The sequence below is a fragment of the Abramis brama genome (genome assembly GCF_963993115.1).
Source record: "Abramis brama genome assembly, chromosome: 1".
NCBI classification, from domain to species: Eukaryota; Metazoa; Chordata; class Actinopteri; order Cypriniformes; family Leuciscidae; genus Abramis; species Abramis brama.
The window spans coordinates 8,528,569-8,544,921 of record NC_139963.1 but is presented as its reverse complement, the minus strand read 5'-3'; the positions used below and the strand labels follow the sequence as shown (position 1 = coordinate 8,544,921).

At 38.2% G+C, this 16,353-nt stretch overlaps 1 protein-coding gene across 2 annotated transcripts in view; it reads left to right on the top strand.

The window, feature by feature from the left end:
- The first annotated feature begins 4,529 nt into the window (after positions 1-4,529).
- Positions 4,530-16,353, top strand: part of LOC311083659 (uncharacterized protein) — a 40,211-nt gene continuing 28,387 nt past the window's right edge. For both annotated transcript variants that reach the window (XM_084115370.1, XM_084115369.1), the window contains exons 1-5: positions 4,530-4,645; positions 5,922-6,502; positions 9,291-9,380; positions 13,314-15,254; positions 15,381-15,554. In XM_084115370.1, coding sequence (XP_083971496.1) covers positions 5,976-6,502; positions 9,291-9,380; positions 13,314-15,254; positions 15,381-15,554 — 2,732 coding nt within the window. In that variant the 5' untranslated portion in view covers positions 4,530-4,645; positions 5,922-5,975. The remainder of the gene's footprint in view (positions 4,646-5,921; positions 6,503-9,290; positions 9,381-13,313; positions 15,255-15,380; positions 15,555-16,353) is intronic.

Here is a 16,353-nt window from a genome sequence, read left to right as displayed (position 1 = left end):
CATTTCAATGTGAATATACTGATACACTGAAATAGTTTACGAATATACCATGTGTTAATATTACTGTATTGATTTATAATGAACACACTTGTCTGAACCGAGCACCTGAGTTACTTTGGGAACCATGAACACATAGAGGCTGTGTTCGAAACCGCATACTTACTGAGTAGGTACTTAATTTCAATAAGTACTTAACCAGCGCTGGGTACTTTATAGCCTGATCATGTTAAGTATGAATGCGCTCCGGGGGATTCCGGACATCTTCCATGTTGACATTATCATGTGACCTATGATGTTATCACAAGCGCAACAACTTATAATATATGAGCGACAGGTTTAATTAATCTATCTGTAAATTTCTTAAAGCTCCAGTATGCGACTTTGGTATTTGACCACAAGAGGGCGCAGTTTCCAACAATAACAAAGGCGAAGCTTGATGACGCTATGAAGGAGGTGACGATGGGAGATGTCGTTTTGAATGCGTTTTCACCATCTAGCGATATATCTACATGGAATTAATGAATCATGATCACGGATGAGGTAATTTATTCGTTTTTGTATTACCTGTATGTCTGATCGTATTATTTTATGTCATCATAATTAATGAACTGCAAGGAACGTGAAATGTTATGCTATATTATCCCGTTACAACATACAGCTATTTGTCAAATGATTTGTTTGGTTAATGTTGTGCAGTTTTACGTTTTTATGGTTAATGCCGTGTTGTTTAACGTGTTCAAACCAATATCTAAAAGTAAATTTGAACGAACATTTGCAAGTAATGACTAAATATATTTTTTAACAACATATCCGATTGTATTTAATTGTACTGCCATAATCTCGGTCACCACACGTGATAAAAAGCCTTACCAAAGTACAAAGAGCAATATAACTTTGTTTATAAGTGCTATTATTGACAGTTGTATGTCTTACCTGTCTCAATACACTCGCGAGAGCAGAGTCTCTGTCAAGTCCAAGATAGTCGCGCAGCTCTCTCCATCTCGAAAACGCCTGCCGATATTTATCCGGGTTTTATTCCTCCGTTTGTCACACAGTCCGCGACTCCGTGTGTATCCGAATATGGACGCTTTCGTTTTGTTGGCACTTCAATACTCGCCAAAGAGTTCGTGATCCATAACAGCTATAACCATACAGTCTATGGCTATAACGCTTTAACCACCACTTCCGCATTTGACCATGCGATATTCCGGTGTGGTGGGTCATATTTTTTATTTATTCTTTTTTTATTCTTTGTCAGACGTCTTTATTGTTTATTGTGATAAGAAAAAAAACCTCAATAAAGTTGTTGTAAAAAAATTTAAAAAAAATCCGGTGTGGTGGAATATCCTATCACATGGTCCACACCGGAAAAAAGGATAGAGCGGACATTGCGTCACTGAGGCGCGACATTTCTTTTCCGGGACGGCCAGTTATTTAAAATCGGAATTTCTCTGAAATAAAAAATCTTTGGAGACTTTTGAGATATTGTAAGTACACAACTGGAGGAAATATATCACACTGTGCAAGTTATTTTCGGAAATTTTATTACAAAATTCCTACATATTGGAGCTTTAATGTTGATGAAGTGTATACTAAATATACTTAAACCAATACTAAATTACATTACTTTTTTTTACTGAAAATTATATATTTTAGTAAAACAAGCAAAATGTAATTTGTTTTATCATATGACATAGATATGCTTAAATATACACTAGACAATTGCAGCCAAAGTGAATACGTCTCAATTTTCAGTCAAGCAATAAATGAATGCATTAATTAAATAACTATATTTTATTTACTGACAACAATATGAAACATGAATAAATGAGTAAAATAATGAATAAACGTAACCATCACAATAAATAATACAAGTCAACAACACATGATACAAAAAGCTTTATTCAAACTTATTGTTCTAACAATCACATTTTTACAGGGTGAACCCCACATCCTACAGCCATCTCAACACAGCGCTTCTCATTCTGCGGCTTTATTCTGATGAATCCGCTGACCACCGTAACCACCTTCACCTCTCTCTGCTGTCCATCATGTCCCTCATTGCTGCAGTCAGACTGGGATCTGATCATGGATGGGAAAGGGACATCGAGGCTATCCTTGCCTGAGTGCACCGTCTGCCTCATCACCTCATACAGAGATCCAGTACAGAACCCTGTGAAGCTCGTATCAACAGCAAACACTCAAGGGTGCTGATGCTCAAGGGTCTCATAGTGATGGAGGGACTCGTAAGGGCAGGTGGAGTGATGGAGGGACTCGTAAGGGGAGGTGGAGTGATGGAGGGTCTCATAAGGGCAGGTGGAGTGATGGAGGGTCTCATAAGGGCAGGATGAGTGATGAAGGGTCTCATAAGGGGAGGTGGAGTGATGAAGGGTCTCATAAGGGCAGGTGGAGTGATGGAGGGGCTCATAAGGGCAGGTGGAGTGATGGAGGGTCTCATAAGGGCAGGTGGAGTGATGGAGGGTCTCATAAGGGCAGGATGAGTGATGAAGGGTCTCATAAGGGGAGGTGGAGTGATGAAGGGTCTCATAAGGGGAGGTGGAGTGATGAAGGGTCTCATAAGGGCAGGTGGAGTGATGGAGGGGCTCATAAGGGCAGGTGGAGTGATGGAGGGGCTCATAAGGGCCATTAAAGACTTAATTAGATTTTTTTTATTAATTTCTGTAGTATACTCACTCAAAGCCTTCATGAGCCACTCTCCACCGGATAAACACACACACGTTCATCTGTTCCTGCAACATCCAGACAAAATTCACCTTTCCTCTGTGATTTATGTGCTCAATACTACATTTACATGTTGAGGATGTTTTTTTATTATTTTTTTGTTTTTTTATTATTATTATTTATATAGCACACATAATACAACAGACGTTGCCCAAGGTGCTTCACAGACAGTAGAATAAAACACTTAATTAAAACTATACATAACATACAAGCAATAGAAAGTAAACATAAGACAGGAGACAGCTACCTACTATGTTGTTGCTGATGTTAACCCACTTTTTTTATCCAACATGTTACTCAATTTATCAACAGTACTAATTGACGAATAAAATAACTTATGTTTAGAGACTTTATGTAGATTTGTTTATTTTTAACTTACGTTAGCAGTGTTGACAACAGTGAATTCTACTACATAATAGCACACGTGATAGCACATATTAAGCAAACTGTCTACTAACACTCTAATGCCTGATAGTTGACATGAAGTTGCAAAGTTACTTAGTCAACAGAATGGGACCATCAACATAAATTCTTACCAAAAATCTAAACATAGCATTTTTGTTTGTGTATAGACTTTCTATTAAAAAATTAATCCCCAAATGCTGTTTCAAACTCTTCTATATAATAAAAATTGTGCAAGTGAATGTAAAAAATATTGTTTTTATATGGTCTCGCAACACAAGGGGCCCTGCTGTAATTTGTGTCCTCGTTCCAAACCCGGAAGTAGTGATGGGATTTATGGCTCTTTGAGGGGATCCGGATCTTGGCGATCCGTTCCTTTCAAAGAGCCGTTCAAAAGAACGGCTCTTTTGGCTCTTTTTAAATATTTAGTCAGTTTTAAGAAGCCAGCTTGGGGGCATCTCAGTTTATCCTGGAAATAATCACTGGGAGGAATGATGAGGTGAGATTTGTAGTCAAATAATTAAAACTCAGATATCACACACCAATATCTGAGTTTGAATTATTCTGAAATATTGATTATTACCTCATTTGTCATGTGTGGACTATATTCCATAGGGTTGCACAACATCCCTCTGCTTAGACAGTGACATCACTATTTTGGATTTACCTTTAGTACAAAGTGTGTGTATGTGTAAAGCTACGTTGACTTATGTTATTCATACAATACCTACTCACAAATAAACATCAAAAACAAAGCCGGCTGCAATGAATTTCTGTGCAAAACAGCTTTTACTACAAACACTTCCACACAAGAACATTGTTATCACACAAGAACATTTTGATAGAAAACAAAAAATATTTAAAGTTTTAAATATATACTGTAGATAAAATTAGAATAAATAAAATGGAAATGTCTACATACAGTCCACTATTACTACTATTACTACTGTAAACTTTGCAAATAGGACATCAGCCCCTTCAAGTCTTAAATTAACAATAACAAAGTGGGCTGCAATGAATGTCTGTGCAAAACAGCTTTTAGTGAAAAATTTATATACGAGAACAGTATCACAAAAGAACATTTTGATAGATAACAAAAAATATTTAAAGTATTAGACATATACTGTAGATAAAATTAGAATAAATAAAATGGAAATGTCTACGTAGCACCCCTGTGCTGGGTGCGCTCCTCCCCCTAACTGTTCTGTCTCGCGGAGTAGCTAATTTGTGTGCATCTGTGTGAAACACGCATGGGAAAAAAAGAACGACAGACAGAACGGCTCCCCTCCAGCCGCGACTCGGCTCCCATCGGTCATGTTTATGAGCCGTTCAAAAGAATCGGTTCGTTCGCGTACGTCACAACTCTACCCGGAAGTGTGAAAAGAATCCATTCGAGGAGGAGCTGGGTGTTTACTCGTCTCACATTGAAACCGAAAGCAGTTGATGACTTTAAGACGCCATTTCGGAAGATAGAAAATCAGCAATCGCTTCACATGTGACAGTAAGTTCGTTAAACTTTTCATAGCTGTAATATCGATAGAGTATTTGCGTCTCAACAGACCTAATGTAAGGAATAATTGACGACAGGCCGCTGAAATATTAGAAAAATAATGCACACCCGAGGTGGTAATGCGGTCACGACGCAAAGCGGAGTCTCTGGTGTGTGCATTATTTTTCTAATAATTCAACGGCCTGGAGTCAGTTATTCCGCCTACTACAGTTACTACACCTCGAAACATTGTTCAGATGATGTATTTCAAGACGTTTGTCAAGTTTTTGTCATTAAAACGCTCTTGTGTGTAGCCTAGGCCTAATTTCTTACGCATCTAATCCCATGCCTCCGTTGCTAATTCCAAAACGTCATTTTAGAGTTAGTAACGGAGGTTTGAGCCACTGATAGCAGACGGGGGACACACTTCTAGCTGAAACATTCTCTGACTGTTTTCATCGATTGCAGCAGATTTTAAACACCGTCTGTGAACAAACTGAACGCGCTGAACATAATCAGTCATAAGTATCAAATTACATTCATAACCGGCCTTAAAGGAGAAGTTCACTTTTAAAATGAAAATTCTGTCATCATATAATCACCCTCATGTTGTTTCAAACCTGTATGAATTTCTTTCTTCTGCTGAACAGAAAGGAAGATATTTAGAAGAATATCAGTAACCAGACAGTTTTTGGGTCCCATTGACTTCCATAGTATATTTTTTTCCTACTATGGAAGTCAATGGGACCCAAAAACTGCCTGGTTACTGATATTCTTCTAAATATCTTCCTTTCTGTTCAGCAGAAGAAAGAAATTCATACAGGTTTGAAACAATATGAGGGTGATTCAAGACTCGAAATTGCGACCATTTTGGTCGCATATGCTCCTGAAATTTAATCTGTGCGACCTAAAAACATATTTGGGAGCATTTGTGCGAGTGCAAATAATGGTTGTGGTGCGACCTGTTTTCATTTCTTTAAAAAACGTTTGCAAATTACTTCATAGTGTGTACCTTATGTGCGCTGATACGCCATGGCCGGACCATCATTATATCCAACGTTATATAACCAATCCAGGGGTTTTCCTGCATTGAATTTTTTTTTGGCGGCCGCCAAAGCCTTATTTGATCGGTAAGTGATGTAGAATGACTGCTGTGCTTAACCCTTAATCACTCCTAAAAAAGGACAACACTTAAGGTCTTTGGGGTCATTTTTGACCCCAAACTTTTAAAGAGCGATTGCATAAGCAAATATTGTGTTTTGTGGATGTTCTCTGTGTCCACATACAGGTCTGGAATCAAGTCTCTCTTCAAGGAGGAAGAGAAGGAGAAACTTCCTGTAAAATGAGTGTGTGTGAGGAGAGAGAGGAGGAGGCGTCTGTTCACACTCAGAGAGCAGCATCTCCAGTATCCAGCTGTGTCTCTATGAAGAGTAACAGATCCATGCAAAAGCCCCCTGTGTTCAGTGATGGACCATCTCCAGTATCCAGCTGTGTGTCCATGAAGAGTAACAGATCCATGCAAAAGCCCCCTGTGTTCAGTGATGGACCATCTCCAGTATCCAGCTGTGTCTCTATGAAGAGTAACAGATCCATGCAAAAGCCCCCTGTGTTCAGTGATGGACCATCTCCAGTATCCAGCTGTGTGTCCATGAAGAGTAACAGATCCATGCAAAAGCCCCCTGTGTTCAGTGATGGACCATCTCCAGTATCCAGCTGTGTGTCCATGAAGAGTAACAGATCCATGCAAAAGCCCCCTGTGTTCAGTGATGGACCATCTTCAGGATTCAGCTGTGTGTCCATGAAGAGTAACAGATCCATGCAAAAGCCCCCTGTGTTCAGTGATGGACCGTCTGTGACCGTTGACCCTGTGTGAGTATCATAAAGTTCAGGGCCAGTCCGGACTCTGTTGGCGCCCTAGACAAGATATTATTTTTTTCTGATCGCTCCGAAAACTACAACACTGCCAATAACACACAAACACGTGTGCGTATGGTTGCACAAATGGTTATTAAAAATAAAGGGTAAAAAGGTGAACTCCATTCAACATTCAAACTCCATTTGGTGATTTAAAAACTCATGAACACTTTTCACCACTGGCCTCTTTTAATAGAAGACACATAGTATTTTATTTATGAAGTGAAAGAAAGCAACAATTTAAGTAAAAATAAAACAAAGTTATAGTAGCTTAAATTAAAATACTTTTTGTGAAGAAAAAGTTCTACACTGAACTTGCAATAAATATAAATAAAATGAAAAAGTTAGTGGTCCGTTCCAGTTAAGATATTCTAAAGTAGCTCCTCAAAATAGTAAATAAACATCAATGGCTGACACAAATATTAGTTATGATTCTTCTATATTGCTTTTGTTTTAATGCTCTTCTTCTTTGCTTCACTTAACCAGTGCTTTGACTAATTTGACTAATATTGACTAATTTAATAAAATAGAAAAAACTGTCAACATTGAAAGTCAACTGATTAATCCACTTATAACAATGAATTGACTGATTCACTGTTAATAAGTTTATAGTTTGCCAATTATTACAGTTAACAAAAATGTATGCTCTTGATGCTTTTCTTGATGGAAATACCATCACAACATTTATTTCCATCAAGAGGTGCATTAATTGTTGGCAAAGATCTTGTATTGTTAATGCAAGAGTCCAGCACTGTGTAAAGTCTCCTCCAGCACATCCCAAAGACTTTCAATGAATTAAGATCTGGACTCAGAGGAGCCGATTCATGTGTGAAAATGATCTAAGCGCATGGTCTAAAGCGCACGGCGCTAGTGCACTTAGGGCATATCCGAATTTATTTTTGCTAGTTTAACGACAGAAAAAGTGGTCGGCGTGCGGCACATGGTCTAAAAGGTTTGTCCCTATTCTCTTAATGAGTAATGGGAGTGTTTTGGGCGTAAGGTGCAAAAAAAACAATCAGAGTCTCATCTCCCATTCCCTTTAAAAGCCAGTTGCACTCGCGCCATGGAGGATTCGCTATTTAGATGGTCCAATTTGCAAACGGAAAAACTGAACGCGTCTCATGAGAGCAAACGGATCTGCCCGTGCGCAAGGTTAAAGCGTGTAAGCAGAACATCTACGGGACAAGCCGGAATCCATCATATCTTTATGTACACAATATTAATATTTTACATTGTAATACTTTTATTTTTAATATACATAATAGTCACAGTTTATCTCACACCAATCCACAAAACACTCAAATAGCTCCCGATACTCACCCTCATCATGGTCTGTTATACAGTCAACAATTGCTGAGTCATCAGAACATTTCTGGAGGTGACAGGTTTCAGAGTTGCACTGAAAGTCTGATGTACTGTATAAAAAAGTAAGCACAAAAGAGCTAAAACCTTTCCTTGAGGGACTCCAGTACTGCACTTCACTACTTGAGACACACAGTCATGCATTCTCACATACTGTGGTCTGTTTAGGAGATAGTCAGTTAACCAATTGACAATACTCTGATGTTCTCCATCATTCATCTCCATATTACATTTAAGCAGTGAAGGCTGTATAGTATTAAATGCACTCGAGAAATCAAAGAATGTAATTCTGACGATGTTATCCAGAGTCTCTAAATGACTTAGTGATTTGTGTAAGAGAGAAATAATTGCATCATCTACCCCAACACCAGTTTTATAGGCAAACTGTAGTTTATCCTCAGCAGCATTCATTACCTGCTTAATATGGTTTAATACTAATCTCTCAAAGACCTTCATCAACTGCGCTGTTAAAGCAATTGTTCTGTAGTGTGAGGACTCTGAGGGGTTTGTTATCTTAGGCACTGGTACAGTACATGATGTCTTTCATAAAACAGCTTTAATTTCTTTTGCCTATTTAAATCCAAACAGAGATTTTGTTTAATAAATAAACTGTCATTAAAATTAATTTCATTTTAAAAACAATAATATTTAAAAACTATTACATTTTTAAAACTAAAGATTCTGAAAGCTTTGAAGGAGATTCCATAAAACATATTTTTGGCTTTACAGTAATAACAATAATTGTGATCATTTATTATAAAATGATTAATATCATATTTTTAAATATGATTGTTTCCTAATATAAATATGGGGGAACCATATGGTTAATGTCACTTTATAAATGTATTATTAAACATCTGAATCTAACCATGTCATGTTAACAAATGGAAAAGTCAGCCAGCTATTAATTATAATGTTAATTATTGTGCCTTTTGCCCCAACAGTAGGGTCAAACTTTACATATTATTCAGAAAAACTGTTGGATTAATTACCTTGAACAAAACTGAAAATCATTAACAAGACGTTTATCTCTAAATATATATAATAATAATTTTAGCGATTCTCAATGGCTAATTAAAGCGCTGCTGTCCGTGATAACGCCAAGAATCGGCCAAATGTCCATGTGAAACGTGGATGTTTAGGAAAGTTTTTGTGCCATCTAGTGGTTTAAAGGATAATAAAATCAAATGCAGCTTTTACCCCGGTGGCCTTTAGCCCTGTTGTACCCTACTATTAATAAAACATGTTTTCTCTCTAAAACTAATACAAATACTGCTCTATAAATTACAGAAGTATTGACGGTTAATTTAATGGAGCAGACAAATAATCTGCATGGAAACTATTTGAAATATTTCTGTTTATTTCTCATGATCAACAACAGGAAAAGAAAGAGAGCAGCTTCTCCAGTATCCAGCTGTCTGACCATGAAGGCCACAAAATTCAGTGATGGAGCAGTGACCTTTGACCCTCTGTGAGTATCATCATGTAGGGTGAGACACACATTAACACAATGCACAAAGGTTCAGAAAATTTTACATTTCATATGGCTAAAGTTATTTAACAAGTATAACAATTAACAAGTGGAAGTCAAGATGCAAAGAAAGGAATTGTTAAATAGTGTTTTCTTATTTCTCTGTTAGACCTCCATTTACACAGGAATGAGTTTTGTTACATGTGTTGCATCAGTGTTATATTGACAATTATCCTTTAAAGTGTAAATTGCAGGTTAAATTTTTCACGCAGATAATGCAATGTGTTTATTAAACATAAAGATAAGAACCGCCCACCATTGTTTTTTATACCAAAATGCTGAATATAATATGAAAATTTGCCACTTTTAACAGTGGTTTTAAGCACTCCCTCTCCCTTCCACTAGATGGGGCGTGACGTCATAAGAGGAACTCACTAGTAGAGTTACCGGCATAGTCATAGCTATAGATGCCTTGCACAACTACAGAAAAGTTGTTTGTTTGTTTTTTTGATTAAAAAAAATTATGGATAAAATAACTCAACTGTAAACATACTCGCAGGGTTCTCAAGTCTCACGCATTGGCCGTGAGACACACGCAATTCAACCAGTTCACACGCTCACACGCCACACCATGTATTTCTCACGCTGAAAAGGCAATGCCAACCAAATTGTCCTGCAAGCTTTATATAACGTTGTGTACGAGGCGCACGCACCGTACGTTCGTTACTAGGTAACCAACAACATTGTGCGAACGCGCTGGGTTTGTGCTGGTGTAATGCATTGGTCAAAAAAAGTCAGCGTTAGTTTTTTTTCTTCTGACAGACCAGTCCATGAAACACGTAGATCAGCGGCCCATTGGTTCTTTTCTTGATTGACACTGGGCTGGCCCAATCACAACTTTAAACGAGTGAGCCAGCGTGCAGCAGTGTCAGTGTGTATCTGTCAAAATAGTCAGCGAGATGGAGAAGAAACGCAAGGAATGTGCAGAGAAATAGCATGAAAAAATAGAACCAGGCCCTTAAAGCAGACGCTGTAAACTGTGTCAAAATATACAGTATGTTTTCTGCCCTTCATCAGCTCCTGTGATGATGATGATGTGAGGAGGATCAGGAGAGAGATGAGTGAGTGTAGAATCCGCGGTAAGCAGAACTACTTTCAAAACACTTAACATTAGGCCATGTCATGAGTGTAGGAACCCATAACCCAGTTACAGATTATTTCCACATCTGCATATTTGACGATTACCGCAATTCACTAGAAATTTAATGAGAGGTGTTTGTAAACCATGTTTTCCACCAAAATAAAAGCTTGATGCAGTTTGCGTCAAAATAAAAGATCATGTGCTTATCTCTTTCATACGGTGACCGGGAGAAAAAATAACAAAAAATAACATTTTACTTTAAATTAGGAATGTCATATAAAGATATAGTGCGGTCTTTGGCATTAAGAAATGAGTATGTTATAAGTGAAAGACACATGAAGCGCATTCTTAGACTTTTTTTGTCGCACGCATATTTAGGGACCGTCTCAAAATAACATGCGACATTGGCATAAACGTTTCTAACTTCAATAGCATTTGAAGACAATGACTTACAGTCATAAAACCAACTGTACATTGTTCACCCAGGTCTCATGTATGATGCACACCTTTTATATTTTTGATATCTATGACAATAAACTGCTAAATCATATGCCCCCAAACCCCCCTAGAAGGACCGAGGTCCACCCACCACAGTTTTACCCAAGAATCACTGGTATTGCTATGCCAATGCAGCTTATAGCTTGTTTTAGGATTCATCACTGTGGAGTATAGTTCAACTGTATTAATAAATGGCAAATTTTTACTTATTTCATCTATTAACTCACACTCGTTCCTATACTCACTCATTAAATGACATTAGTGGTTTTAAGGAATAGGAGATGGTATGCATATATTTAAGGGCGTGCAAAGATGGGTGGTGTTTATGATCATATAGTGGGCCAGTCTGGACCAAAATGTCAGGGCCGATTTTTTTTGTCCCAGTCCAGCCCTGCTCTTGTGTACACACAAACACACACCTTAATACTCTAATATGTAATTTGTTCACAATGTCCCACCACACAATAAATCATTATACCATTTCGACTAGACCCATTCAAAATGCAAAAAGATTTTTTCCAAACTGTTTGGAGCAATTTGTTATATTTTTCTATATTTGTAATTTGAAATATAACATTAAATAGTATATTTGATGTGATGAATTGCTCTGTCATTTATCAGATTTACCAATTGTTATAATTTCAATTTGTGCTGGTTAATTATGAACAATGGGTAAAATTGGGGGGCGGGGACATGCGGGGGCGGGGCTCCATTAGGGCTCCTCCCCTAACCGCATGTGATCTCACTCCAAGCTTTTGATAAAACTTGAGAACCCTGTACTCGTGTGTGCTGACTTCAAGGGGACCGTGATCCTGCCTGAAATGTGAATAAGCTATTCGCAAAACAAACGGGTTCACTTCAGGCACGTCAGATCAGCCAGTCGCAGGTCGAGCTGTTCCACTAAACTCCAAAAACGCGTTCACCTCACGGCAGCACACACTCTCCACTGCTGATTCAATTGGGTGGCATAGCCCACACAAACACAGTGATGGGGACATCGATCTCTCTTTTTCTTTTCTGACAATAAACATCGCTAATTAAATCGTGAGAAATAGTGTGGATTGAGGAAGGGTATTACATGACATTTGAGGCGTCGATGAGACTAGCGATTGGTGCCTGTGCAGTGTGTGCATCTCTACAGGTCTGATTTGGACTGACACCATGTACTGTAAGTAAATAATATCTTCATAATCTGGTTCCCAATCTGGTTGTCATGACAAATTGCTGGAGGTGCCACAAAATCTTTGCTCATTCCAGTATTTTAAATATATAAATGTAAGTGGTTTGTAAGGATACACTGATCGATCTGCAATAAATCAGCCAATAATAACTTCCTATGAATCGACTGATTATCTCTAAACTTGTAATCTTATGTTGATGACACAAATGCATGACTGCTCAAACCAGACAATGAAGCATATACATAAAGCATTTATATAAAACGTATATAAAACAACTTTTTAAAAAATCAGGATCCACATCAGCTGATCAAGATTACAGGAAATCTGTGATTTTCTATTTCTAAAGGAAAGGTGGCAGGTTATTTAGACTTAAAATCTCTGATTTTTCAAATGCTTCACTAGTGGCAAAGGGGACATTTATGTGCAACAAGGAAATGCAGAAACAAGCTGAATTTGCAGTCTCTTTTCATCTGCCGTCAGTCATCATTTACTTGTAAATGAATTGCATGTAATCATTTAAGATAAAAACTGCTTTTTCTCCATGACGGTGCTTCTGTGATATTTTAAAATAATGGTTTCTGGTTTAAATTTTATGCCAAAAATGTTAGGCTTCTGTCTTCTTTTCTTCTTTTTTTTTAACATTTTGACTAATGAAAACTTGATGTCTCCCTACTTTAAATATGGAGGTCATTATCTGCCCCCACATGCCTGATTTTTAAGAGCTCCAACCCATGATCAGTGTGCAAATTTCACAAAGACAAAATTGTGTCAATTCTACCTGAACTTTAATGGTTAAGTTTAGTTATATTTTTGGTTTATTATGAAACTGTAGCAGGACAGATTAGACTATGGTGGGCCGCCACAATCTAGTTAATGAATGGGAAACACTGATGGGTTAAAAATATCATTGCTAGAACAGAACCTTGAGAAACTCCATGTGTGATATTAGGATGTCATAATAGATGGAAATTTGCCTGTAAGAGCAAATACTACTCATATGATATGATTTTCATATTAAACATATTTAATTATTAGGGCCCGAGCACCGATGGTGTGAGGACCCTCTTGGAATTTCTCAGTTTATTTTCTTTATTTTCACAAATGTGTTTTCAGTGGTGGGAGAGCTGACCAGATCAGAGATGTGTCCTGTCAGACCAGCACATCCTCCTCCTGTCAGAAACACATCAGTCATCATGACACAGAAGCAGCCCTGCAGCTCGATTCACACCAGCCAGTGCATGATGATCTGCAGAGAGTCAAAGACCAGCACAAAACCAGCATGAAGAACAAGTATGAGAGCTTATTTGAGGGAATCAAACTACAAGAGAATCAGACCCTCCTGAACAGGATTTACACACAGCTGTATATCATAGAGGGAGAGAGTGAAGGAGTGAATGAAGAACATGAGGTGCTACAGATGGAGAAAAGTTACAAGACCCTCCAAGACACTCCAATCAACTGCAATGACATCTTTGATCCTTCACCTGAACTAGGGTATGAGGAGAAGAGAAGAGAGAATAAGGACAAAATCAAGACTGTTCTTACTAAAGGCATCGCTGGAATTGGAAAAACCGTCTCTGTGCAGAAGTTCATTCTGGACTGGGCCGAGGGAAAAGCCAATCAGGATGTAGATTTCATGTTTGTTCTTCCATTTAGAGAGCTGAACTTGATTAAAGATCATCAGTACAGTCTTCACAGACTTCTGCTGGACTTTCATCCTGAACTTCAAGATCTGGACTCACAGATTTATGATGAATGTACAGTTGTGTTGATATTTGATGGTCTGGATGAAAGCAGAATTACACTGATGTTTTCAGACAGTGAGAAAGTTTCTGATGTGACTGAGTCTTCATCAGTGGGTGTGTTGATGTCAAACCTCATGAAAGGAGATCTGCTTCCCTCTGCTCTCATCTGGATCACCACCAGACCAGCAGCAGCCAATCAGATCCCCTCCAAATACATCAAACGTGTGACAGAAATTCAGGGATTCAATGACCCTCAGAAGGAGGAATACTTCAGGAAGAGAATCAGTGATGAGCATCAAGCCAACATAATTATCTCTCACATCACAAAAGCAAGAAGCCTCCACATCATGTGCCACATCCCCGTCTTCTGCTGGATCTCATCCACTGTGCTTCAAAACATCCTGAAACAAGATCTCAGTGCAGAAATCCCTCAAACTCTGACTGAAATGTACACACACTTCCTCCTCATTCAAACTCATATGAGGAACCAAAAGTATGAAGAGAGAGATCCAGAGAAACTCCTGCAGTCCAACAGAGAAGTGATTGTGAAACTTGCTGAACTAGCTTTCAATCAGCTGATGAAGGGCAATGTGATGTTCTATGAGGAGGACCTGATTGAGAGCGGCATAGATGTCACTGACGCCTCAGTGTATTCTGGGATTTGTACGGAGATCTTTAGGGAGGAATCTGTGATTTATCACAGGAAGGTTTACAGTTTTGTACATCTGAGCTTTCAGGAGTTTTTTGCAGCACTGTATGTGTTTTTCTGCTATTTACACAAAAACAATGAAGTTCTGAAAATGTTCCTCACAGGAAAGTCCAGAACTCAATCTGAAAATGTTTCTCTGGATGTGTTTCTGAAGGGAGCAATAAATAAAGCTTTGAAGAGTAAAAATGGACAACTGGATCTTTTCCTTCGATTCCTTCATGGCATCTCGCTGGAGTCCAATCAGAGGCTCTTACAGGATCTGCTGATTCACACAGAGAACAACCCAGAGAGCATCAAGAAAATAATCCACAATCTCAGACGACGTCAGAAAAACAATGTCAGCCCTGAAAGATGGATGAATCTGTCACACTGCTTGATTGAGATGAAGAATAATTATATTGCTGAAGAAATGCAGGCATTTTTAAAATCCGGAACAAATGACAAACGTCTTTCTCTTGCACAATGTTCAACTTTGGCAAACATGATCCTGATGTCAGAGGAGGTGATGGATGAGTTTGACCCTAAAAAGTACAAGATCATATCATCACAAGAGGGTCGAAGTAGACTGTTACCTGCTCTGAGGAACTGCAGAAAAGCTCTGTGAGTGTGAAAATATGAACATAATATCAACTGAATTGAAATATTAACATAATACCCCCACAATGATAGATGGAGTTGGTCTTGTCACCTGCATGCCTTTTAATCAAATATCCTTTATTCTTTAAGTTTGGCAGACTGTAGTCTCACAGATCAGCACTGTGAAATTGTGTCTTCAGCTCTACAATCATCAAACTCTCCCCTGAGAGAGCTGGACCTGAGTAACAATGACCTGCATGATTCAAGAGAGAAGCTGCTCTGTATTGGACTAAGGAGTCCAAACTGTCAACTCAATGTTCTGAGGTTTGTGTTTCACATTTATTAATTACAGTTTCTCAATTGTTTATATATTTAATTGGAACTTGAAATGCAATCACCAACACTTAAAAACTCTAATGTACCAAATCCTTATACAAGGCTGCAAAATTGCCACTACAGTTCCTGCTTTACACTCAGTTTTCAGTTGTATATCATATTAAAAAACACTACACACAGTTCTCTGTATTAAGTACAACATTCAAAATTACTGTAAAATCTCTTTAATCTCTTTGGAAAGCAACATACTTCAAAATGCCAAGCTCTTTACACAAATGGTAATACCCTCTCCTCACATGTGTAAACAGTAGTTGTCGAATTGTTCACTTAGAAATCAGAGCTTTAGCACAGTTAAAGGGATGGTTCAGAGTAAAATCAACCTAGGGTCTTTTGCACCATGACATCGAGCCAAACACCCCCCGAGAAGCCTTTTTTCCCTTGGTTGAACATTTTTAAAGTTAGAGCTTATTTAGAGATATCAGCCAAATGGCTTAGTGCAGGCGCTATTGGCTCCAAATTTGTATCTCGTAAATTACCCCACTAATAATGCCCAAAATGGTACCAAACTTTTACAGTAGTACAAATAGGTTCTGTACTCATAAAACAAGGCATTGGAAAGTTTGTAAGTACATCAGTGGTTTATTTAAATAACACTTGCCTGACGGCTCATGCTACTGCTAACCCGGACACCGACGTCACTTCAGTGAGTTGAGAAAAGCACGTAAAAGTCCTGACAGAAAGCGATGCATAAGGATGTAGTGTAACGACGAATTATTATTTTTTCCGA